This window comes from Canis lupus, chromosome 8 (assembly GCF_003254725.2).
Source record: "Canis lupus dingo isolate Sandy chromosome 8, ASM325472v2, whole genome shotgun sequence".
Taxonomy (NCBI): Eukaryota; Metazoa; Chordata; class Mammalia; order Carnivora; family Canidae; genus Canis; species Canis lupus.
Genome location: NC_064250.1, coordinates 4,250,131 through 4,260,271, shown reverse-complemented (window position 1 = coordinate 4,260,271; position 10,141 = coordinate 4,250,131). Strand labels below are relative to the sequence as shown.

Here is a 10,141-nt window from a genome sequence, read left to right as displayed (position 1 = left end):
CCCTCTGCACTCCCTTCTCCTCTCTTTAAACAAACAAACAAAGAAACAAACAAACAACAACAAAAAACCCGACTCTGGTACCACTGAGGCCAATTGATGTCAGAAGCTTCTCTGGTATAGCTGCGGATCACTTCCTGCTTGCCTCTCAGCAGGATGCTTCTTCCCAGGCTAAACTGAGTGTCTGTGTGTATGCAAGTATGACCATGAATGTGTTAGAAAGGAGTGATTCTTCTTCACAAACTGAGGACTGCCTCAGCCTCCCTGCCTGATTCCAGTATTTAGTACACTTTGGAAAGATAAAGAATTTTAGCCACATGACTCAAAATAGGATTTGTCCTTTCTGTTTCCACCCACAAATATTGAGAAGGAGTAGCTAGGAAAATGTCATTTGACCTTTATTCACTCAATAACCACTAAATAAGCACCTGCTCTGTGCTTCCTAGGCAGCATGGGTGAGAGGTCTGGGAAATGACCTGTCGGGTCACTCCCTGTTTCAGCTGCTATCGTCAAACTGACCCACGCTTTCCAGCCAAGACCTGCAGACAGTTTTGAGATTCTCTTGTTCTCATGTCCCTCAGATTCCTGTCGGTGCAGGTGCTTATATTCTGTGGGACTGGAAGCTTCCATGGTTCATTCCTACTTGTTCATATTTGAGGGTTTGTGAGTGATATCTTGATACCCTAAGTTTGTTACAGATGTTGCACATGGATTCTTGTTTTTTCTCCAAGAATAGGAGAAATTCAAAAAATATACTGCTGTTACTTCTACTACCATCTTCCTAAAATGCAGTTGGAACAGAGCCAGTCTGAGGCTCTCTAAAACAACAGTCACCCCTCAGAAAGTATGACTTGTCCCTCTCACTTCTGGGAATCCTCATTTCCTAAGAGTGACCACGGTCACAGAAGGCATCGGGCTGTATTTGGGAGCAGGCAGAGTGCTGACATGCAGAATTCCAGGGCCTAAGGTCTGATGACTTTGTTCTCAAGTAATACCTCCTTGGGAGATGGAGGGAAGGAAGGCAGTGACCTAGAACATTGCCCACGGAAAGGACAAAGATGAGTAGCAGGAAGTTGGAGCCATGGTAACAGTGATATCATCACCAGCTTCAGGGGTAGAGGTCCCCAGCAGTGCCACGTGTTCTCAGAACGTCTGCTGATTCAGGGAGTCTGGAGTGAAAGCCCACGTGGGTGGTCTTTGTTGGTCAACTTCTTCAGGAGTCTGTAGACCTGTGTTGTTCTAAGTATGATCTGCAGAGCACCTGCCTCAGAATAGGGGAGGGGAGGAGGGCCTGGTTTCTGTATCTTTGTGTCCCTTCCAAAACCAAAAATCATGGGAGGCCAAAGGATGTGCCTCTCAGCCATTGAGAAGGACCCCAATAAGAGCACCCAGTGGCAACCCCACCCCCTTGCCCATCACACAGGCAGGCACCCCCAACACAGGATTGACCCAGCTTGAGACTTCTGTTTTATGTTTTATTTTATTTTTTAAAAAACATTTTATTTATTTTTTCCTGAGAGAGAGAGACAGAGGCAGAGACCCAGGCAGAGGGAGAAGCAGGCTCCATGCAGGGACTCAATCCAGGGACTCCAGGATCACGCCCTGAGCCGAAGGCAGACGCCAAATCGTTGAGCCACCCAGGGATCCCCGTTATTATTATTATTATTTTTTAATAAAGGTTTTATTTATTTACTCATGAGAGACACAGGCAGAGGGAGAAGCAGGCTCCCTGCGGGGGGCCTGGTGTGGGCTCCGTCCCAGGACAACCGGGATCACGAGCTAAGCCCTGAGCCAAAGGCAGCCGCTCAACCACCCGACCACCGACCGGAGCCACCCAGGTACCCTCAGACTCGTTTTAATTGCAGAGCTGCTCCGGGCCCTCACTCGCCCTCACCTGCCCCGCCCCTCCCCCCGCTGGCGTCCCCCTCCTCCTCAGGGTACAGAACCAGGTCAGGCCAACGTGGGGGGCGCTCTGCCACGAGAAGAGCCAGAAGAGCCGTTGTCCTTCCCCCACCAGCAGCAGCAGCAGCAGCACCAGCAGCACCTCCCAGGCCTAGTTCAGTTCGCTCATTGGAGAGGGTTGGTGGAGTCTGCCAGGGTCTCGGAGGTGCCAGGCTCGGGAGGGGCGGCGGGGCCCCTCACCGTCTGGGCCAGGGTGCCCCCGCGGCGGGTGCTGGACGCCTCGGAGCCGGTGCCCTCCAACAGCTTGGCGACGAAGCCCACGCCCGCGGAGCGCAGCAGGCCGCCGCCCGCGCACGCGTACAGCACGGGGTTCACGCTGCTGCTCAGGAAGGCCAGCGCGATGAACACGGAGCGGGCCAGGCGCAGCCACACGCCCGCTGGCCCCGAGCCCTGGCCCGCCAGCGCCCGGCCCGCCTCGGCCAGGTTCACCACGTGGTAGGGCAGCCAGAAGGCGGCGAAGGCCAGGATGATGAGCGCCACCAGGCGGCCGGTGCGGCGGCTGCGGCGGAAGCGGCGGGCCTGCAGCCTGCGCCTGATGTCCCAGTAGCTGGCCACCACCACCAGGAAGGGCAGCAGGAAGCCGGTGAGGGCCTCGAAGAGCAGATGGAAAGCCCTGAGTCGGTCGCTGGAGTACTTGGTGAAGCACACCAGGCTCTGGTTGTTCGGTGCCAGCACCGTGCGGTACATGATGACGGGGATGGCCAGCAGAAAGGACATCACCCAGATGCTTGCCAGCACCCACCAGACAACGGACTTGGTACGAAACTTCTGGGACACAAAAGGGAGGGCCACCGCCAACGAGCGGTCCAGACTCATGGCGGCAATCAGCAGGACGCTGGCGTACATGCTGACGCCGCAGACATAGTGAAACAGACGGCAGCCAGCCAGTCCAAACACCCAGGTGCCCCGGCCCACAGAGTGCAGGAAGAAGGGGGCAGTGAGCAATACAGCCAAGTCGGCCACAGCCAGGTTCAGCACCAACAAGGCAGTGACAGAGCGCTTCCGCATCTTTACCAGGATGCTCCACACCACAAAGCTGTTGCCGGGAAGCCCCACAGCCAGCGCCACTGACAGTAGGATGATAGTCAACGGAATGACGAACATGACACCTAGTGAGGAGGTGCTGCTCACGATGTGGTGTCCGTGGCCACTGCAAGGACCTGGAGAGTGAGGGCGAACACGAGCATGAGGGTTGGGGACCAAGGTTTCCTGAGACCCTGGACACACCCAGCTTGAGTACTCTAGCCTGTCTCCAAGATCAGCAGTGTCAGTTGCCCTTCTGCAACCTCCTGCCTTCATCGCTGCCAACAGACCCATCCTCGGGGGATCTGGCTGAGCAGAAAGACTAATTTTCTAACTGGGCCATGGGGCTTCTTCCTACACACAGACCCCACTGCAAAATAGAGAGCAGTAGCAGCAGTAGTATTTCCATAACCTTTCTGCCTCCTTCCCTTCTGAGACCCAGAACAAAATGGGGGAGAGGGGCCTTTCTTACCAGGGCTGCACCCCTCAAAAGGCTAGCTTCTCTATCACTTGCCAGGCCCTTAGCCTGCTCAGTCCCATTGACTTCTTCAATCATATACCCACTTTCTCCAGAGATGCCCAGAGCCCACCAGGAATAATAGGGATGGCGAGCAGTTTGTGGATAGGAGACAAGAAGAAATCCTCCCCAGTCCTTTTCCCACTGGTCAGGCTTTCTTTGGAAATTCCTCTGCACCTTCTCTCACCATTGTATCCTGCTCTACCACTACCTCCCCAACTCCCAGGATACTTACTTACAGGCTTTGCTGGGTAGTGGTTGGAAACTGGTGCCAATCCCAAGGTCAGGGCAGAGTGGCGTAGCCTATTCCCAGATCTGCCCCAGTTCCAGGGTCCCAGCCCCAGGTCTGGGTGCTGTCCGCTAAGTCTGCCAGAGAGGAAGTACCGAGAAGCCGAGGAGGGGGAAGATACATCTTCCTGAGGGTGGGGCTGAAACTCCTAGCCCTCCCTTCACTTGGGGGGGGGGGGGGAATAGTCTTTGTGTTCCAGAAGAGCCTAGCAGGGAGGAAGACTCCTTCGGGGTGGGACCAGATGAGAAGAGCCTAGGAGGGTGTAGTGAGAGGAAAGAGAGGGTGAGGGGAGTGAATAGGCTCGGGTGTGGCCTTAAATGCAGGTCTAGACTGGAGAATTGGAAAGAGTAATAAACTGTGTCATACAGGAGAAGGAGGGAAGGAAGCCAGAGACAGGAAATGGACTCAGATTGGGAGGCCAGAAGGTTGGGTATCTTTATATGTTGTATAAATATTGTAGATTTTTAGATTAACAGGAAGTGTAGGTTAGACGTGTGGCTTAGTTATGGGTTTGGGTTTAGGTAACATCAGGACTTAAAGAGGACAGCACCCTGTCTTTGGCTTGGGTTCAAACCATGAGTGACTTTGGAGAGGGAGGGCTCTCTTCCAGCACTCCCACCTATTCCCTCATTTAAAAGGGTTGCTTCAATTCTAAGTCACTCAACTCTCCCTTCCCTTTGGCAGAAGCCAAAGTCCAAAGGATCTCCTTAGTATGGTACAGAATGTCAATTTCTTCCTCCTTCCCTGGCCACTTGCCCTGTGCTTGCCCATGTGGCCACTGCCACATGGATTTGAATTTAATATCTGAGCACTGAGCAAAGAGGTCAGCACGACCTCTTTCCTACCTTCCTGTAGTTGGCTGTCCAGTCCCACTGGACAGAGAAAGTAGAGGCTGAGCATAGAGAGAGGAAGTGGGGGCAGTGATGCCCCACATCTGCCCTGCCAGGAGGGGAAACCAGGAATGTGCAAAGGCAAACAGCCCCCCAAAAGGCCACTCTTCTCCTTGCCTGGAGGGAGGGCAGTTTCCCCCTTTGACCTCTCCTGCAGAAGCTAAGATCTGACAAGTCTTTCCTTTGGTCTGCCTGTGAGCCATCCTGCTTCCCTGCCAACTCTCACTTGTGAAGAGAGATGTGGCATAGAAGGATGGTCATTGAGGTCCCTTACCCTTATGCCCACTTTCTCTGCTTCGAGAAAGGCCACCACAGAGTTGACCCAGAGGCAGAGGATGTGATGCAAAGAAATGTGCCGAAACTGCAGCAAGAAGGCAGAGTTGAGGAAGGGCTCTCTGACCACAGAAGTTGTGTGAGACAGGGGCTACGGAAGAGAGGAAGTTAGGGAGCCTCTGCCCCGGCACATGAGAACAGGAAAAAGCCCCTGCCATCGGTGTCTGAGGATGAAAGTTCTGGCTTGCTGCTTCAAAATTTTTTTTTTTTTAATTTTTATTTATTTATGATAGTCAGAGAGAGAGAGAGAGAGAGAGGCAGAGACACAGGCAGAGGGAGAAGCAGGCTCCATGCACCGGGAGCCCGACATGGGATTCGATCCCGGGTCTCCAGGATCACGCCCTGGGCCAAAGGCAGGCGCTAAACCGCTGCGCCACCCAGGGATCCCTGGCTTGCTGCTTCAGGGTCAATCAGAGGCTCCTTCTGATGAAAGCTGTGTTGTCTTTGCCTCCTCTAACAAACTACTCCCCATCCCCATGTCTCTCAATGGCCTTTCTTCCTCCATCTTCAGACTAGATACTCTAATCTAGGTACTAGATCCAGAACTCTAGACCGCCGCAGTTTGGGTGGCCCTGGGTGACCCTGAGGCCTGAATTTCCTTTGCTATTTCTAGGCCTCTGCCTGGGTGATGTAAACATCACCAGAGTAGAACTTGTGGTGATGGTCTGAGGGAGCACTCAGGTGACCAACCATCTAAGTTTGCCAGGGACTGAGAGGACTGGGACAAGAGAATTTTCGGGACTAAAACTGGGAAAGTCTTGGGCAAACGGGGATGAGTTGGTCACTCTAGTGACCACACCTGTGTGTGGTCATCCACTAAAAACAATCCTATCCTACATCCCCAAATGCAAAAGGGCCAGGATCCAGAACAGTCTGGGGAGCTAGAGATGGAGGCATTCCAAAAGACAGCAGCCAAGAAGTATGGAGGGTGCTGAATAACAGCTAGCAGGAGGAGCTATGGAGGAGCAATAACTTCTCCTCTTGGGAGGAGTCAAGACTTGGTGGAGAAAAAAAGGAGACAAAGGAGAGGTGGCACCTCCCTGAAAAATCCTTCCTGTCCTCCAACCATCCACACCATTCCCCAGACCTGCTCATCTCAGCCCCAAATGTCCCCAGGGTGAGCATGTGCCTGCTCCCGAACTCTGGTGAACTTTGGGAAAAAAGTTGGCTTCAGAGAGGAAGACAAATCTGACTCCCAGGGCTCCTCCCCGACAGTACCAACTGCAAGACAGGAAAGCTTTCCTTTCAAACTCCAAAGATTGTCTTTCCCCTTCCAGAGTCAGGGTTTTCTTCACTCAGCTCTTTCAGACCCCAAAGAATGGATCCTATCCTCATTGCTCATTCAAGCATCTATACCTTTCCTTCCTCTTTCTTCCTTTATTTCCAGAGTGGTTCAGTAGGTTGGCCTGAGGGAACCAGGCCACCCAGGCTGAGGAGGATAAGTCAAGATGCCACTGAAGGCTGGCAGTGCCCAGCTTTGGACTGACCCAGCGGGGAACCAGGTGGCTTCAGTACAACTCAAGCATGATGGACTACCAGTGGGGGCATGCTTAAGCCATCATGGAATGCCCCCACTCCAGTGTATTTCACAGTAGCTATTGGCAATAAGTAAGCAGCTCTGGTACATGGGCACATGGCAACCCGCAAGCACACAATACCATCACCGCTTGCAATCCCTCAGTTTGGAGGAAACTGGGCCTGCCCCAGGTATATAATTCTGCCCAGAAAGATCTAAACTGTGGCCAGAGAAGCATCCCCCAAATGCTGCAGAGTGGTTCCCTGAGTTCTGCAGGGAGGGACGATGGAAGGGAATAGGGAAGAGGCAGGCCCGGTTGTAGGGTTTGGAGTCAAGGGTCCCATCTCTGACCGTCCTTCTCCATCCCGTCCCCGGGGTCTCCACCGCCTCGGTGGCCCTGCCCCACCACTTTGAGCCGAGGGGTAGCTCGGAGCTCCATGGTCCCCTCCCTGGAGCGGCCGCCACTTCGGGCGTCTCCTGAGCCCTCAAAGAGCCGCGTGAGGAAGCCGGGGCCTGCCCGGGGCAGCAGATCCCTGGCGGTGAAGACGTAGAGCACCGGGTTGACGCTGGAGCTGAAGAAGGCCAGAGCGGTGGTTCCAGCTCGCGCAGCCTGGCCTGCACCGCCCAGCCTCGCCAGGGCCCCTCCCGGCGGAGCCAGCGCAGCCGCCACCTGCAGAACGTTGACCGCGTGGTAGGGGGCCCAGAGCAAGCCAAAGGCCAGCACGATGGCGCTCACCAGGCGGCCCACCCGCGACCCCTGCCGCCCAGCGCCCCAGCGGGCACCCCGCAGCCGCGCCAGTGTCAAGCCGTAGCAGCCGAGCACCAGGCCGAAGGGAAGCACAAAGGCAGTCAGGGTCTCCAGGCTCAGATGGGCGGCGGCGTGGGCCGGCGACGGGTGGCACAGCTGGCACACGCGGTCTCCCCACAGGTGGCGGTAGACGGCAGCCGGGGCGGCGAGCAGCAGAGCGGCCAGCCAGACGGCCAGCAGCAGGCGGCGGGCCAGGGCGGGACTGCGCAGCCGGGGCGCCAGGAAAGGCCGGGTGACAGCCAGGCAGCGCTGCAGGCTGAGCAGGCTGGTGAGCAGGATGCTGGCGTACATGCTGAGCGCGCACACGTAGTACACGGCCTTGCAGCCCGCCTGGCCCAGCGGCCACGCCTGCCCCGCCAGGAAGGCCACGAAGAGGGGCGTGAGCAGCAGCACCGCGCCGTCGGCCAGCGCCAGGTGCAGCGCGAGCGTGGCCGCCAGCGGTCGCCCCCGTGCGGGCCGCCAGCCCGCCAAGCTCCACACCACGAAGCCATTGCCCGGCAGCCCCACCAGCGCCGCCAGCAGCAGGAAGGCGGTGCCGGTGACCCGCGAGGCCTTCCAGCTCAGCAGCGTTTCGTTCCCCGGGGGCCGATAGCAGGCCAACATTCTTCAGCACCTACCGAGGGGGAAGGAAAGGGCCATGGAAGGCATTCAGGGGTCGGGGCAAAAGCCCACGGTACCCCTTCTGCCAGATGAGAAGGGACTGTGTCTCCTCCTGCTTCTGTCTCTTCTGTCTAGGAGAGAAGACCCTAGCCGCAACGCAAACATGATTTCTTGGAACCCAAATCTCCTGCCCCAGTCCTGACTCCCAGGCTCTCCCTTACCTCCACCTCCACCCATTTAGCTGGGCCCCTCCTCTGGCCAGCCCCCTTCCTATGCCTGAGCTCAAAGTGAGCAGTGGGAAGTAAAGGTCCCTGAGCCAATCTACTTACCCAGCTGGGAACTAGTAGGCTCGGAGGCCTACAAGGGGCATGGAGAAGCCGAAAGGCACAGCAGCAGCAGCGGGTGAGGTGCCTACTCCTGTCAAGTTTGCAGTGTGAGATGAGAATGAGGAGCGATGAGGTGGAGCTCTCTCTTCTCAGGCCTTTCTTGGGCCCCCTCGGGCATTCTACTCCTTCCCATCACTAACACGTCCAGGCCTGTGAGAGGCCGCCTCCCTGGGAAACAGGAGAAGCTGAAGGGTACAGGTAATGTTCTCTGTGTAGGTGAGTGGGGACACGGCCGAATCCTGACTCTGGGTCATGCATCTGCACTCATCCCTCACCCACTTCTGGCCCCAGTTACCCCAACCCTGCCGCCGCCTGTTATGCTCTCAGGCTTCCCTGACCTGCACTCAGCAGAGAAGGTGACCCAAACTCAGCTTCCTCACCTTCCTACCTACACCTCTCATCTCTTACCTTAGGCCCTGCCCCAGTCATCCCCCACCCCCCTCCCCAGGGCTGTTAGTGACAGCTTCCAGTCTTGGTGCTGAGTTATGGGGGTGCACGGAGGTACAAGGAGCTTATAACCTCCTTGAGGAATCATAACACATAACCTCGAAGAGACCCTAACACCAGGCCACATCAAGATACAAGATAAGAAGAAAGGAAATGGTGCGTTAGTAGAGATATACTGACAAGAAGTCTCCTCTAGGTGAAAAGGTCAGGCAAAGCCTGGAAACGGAGAAATTTGAGGGAGACCAGGTACATTGATAAAGTTGAGGTAAGGGGAAAGACCCCTTCCCAGTCAGCAGCTGGAACTGGGGACTCCTTGGGAGCGAGGACAGTATTGTCTCAGTTTGGGTTATTTCCAAAGCACAGCCTGAATTAAGGGCGTGGGTACAGGTAATCCTGCAACTGGAAGGTCTGCTCAGGGAGCAGGAGTGAGGGAGCAGGGGAGAAGAAGGGAAAAGAAAGCGAGGAAGAGTATGCTCTTGAGTCTCTTCAGTAGGGATCAGGAAGCTCTCAGAATTACACAGAATGCCTTCCAGAAAGACAGAAGACCGGGGCATTGGTGCCCAGCTTGTATCCCCCATGGTTTGAGGGCTGTCCCAGAGGCATGATACACTTGTCAGGAGGCTGAGTAGGCTGCCACAGCTTCAGACACCTAGGCAGGAAAGCAGATTTACACTCATGTGATGGGTTCAGTCTTAGTGAGAGTCTGGGCTTCCATACAAACGTCCACCACAACTGTCGCTGAAATCAGAGATGGAACTCAGAGCACCAAAAGTTAGTCTTAATGCCCTCAGAGGACGTCTCCCCTCTTCACATTTCCTTCATGCCCATTAAGTGGCCAAAAGAGAAAGATGAGAGAGAAAGTGCCTAATTCAGTGTGGCTACAAAGAGCAGTTCTGGAGAACAAAGCCAGAGAAATGTTGAGCCAGCCCCTCCCCTAGATCAAGGAGGAAGAAGCAGGAAAGCGGGAAGCCAGGGTCCCCGACAGGATCCTGGTGATCCTGGATCCATGGAGCACAATCCATCCTCCCCTCACAGCCCACCCTGGCACACTGCCTCACTCCTCATTGTGTCCAAGCCCTACCCACGATCCCACCCTCAGCCTGGCCCCTATACTCCCAAAGCTGCAGTTTACAGCTTTCACAGTAGGTGGCAGCAAGTACAGCACACATCACGTACATGCAGCTTCTCCAGGATTGGGAACCAGAAACTATCCCTAGAAGTTCTCTCCATAGAAAGACCAGAGATCACATCCCATCCTCTTATATAGTTCCCATTTATCCTCAGCACGCACCGCCACCAGACACACACACACACACAAGCTTCAAGTGACTTTTTCGGGGAACTCTGGGCTTCAATCCCACCTCCATGATCCC

General features: G+C 55.3%; 2 protein-coding genes across 3 annotated transcripts; both read right to left on the bottom strand.

Moving 5' to 3' along the window:
* Window positions 1-1,458: 1,458 nt before the first annotated feature.
* LTB4R (leukotriene B4 receptor) lies at window positions 1,459-5,200 on the bottom strand. Of its 2 annotated transcripts, none has more exons than XM_025442501.3 (2): window positions 3,735-5,200; window positions 1,459-3,119 (listed from the first exon to the last, which is right to left on the bottom strand). In XM_025442501.3, exon 2 carries the CDS (start codon window positions 3,061-3,063, stop codon window positions 2,065-2,067), a length of 999 nt encoding a protein of 332 aa, XP_025298286.1. In that variant the 5' UTR covers window positions 3,064-3,119; window positions 3,735-5,200; the 3' UTR covers window positions 1,459-2,064. The 2 variants fall into 2 exon arrangements, with proteins under 2 accessions (XP_025298286.1, XP_025298287.1); XM_025442502.3 differs by having other exon boundaries at window positions 3,739-5,200.
* A 204-nt stretch (window positions 5,201-5,404) lies between these two features.
* On the bottom strand, window positions 5,405-10,119 carry LTB4R2 (leukotriene B4 receptor 2). The gene is made up of 2 exons (XM_025442503.3): window positions 8,265-10,119; window positions 5,405-7,948 (listed from the first exon to the last, which is right to left on the bottom strand). Exon 2 carries the CDS (start codon window positions 7,936-7,938, stop codon window positions 6,859-6,861), a length of 1,080 nt encoding a protein of 359 aa, XP_025298288.1. The 5' UTR covers window positions 7,939-7,948; window positions 8,265-10,119; the 3' UTR covers window positions 5,405-6,858.
* Window positions 10,120-10,141: the final 22 nt, after the last annotated feature.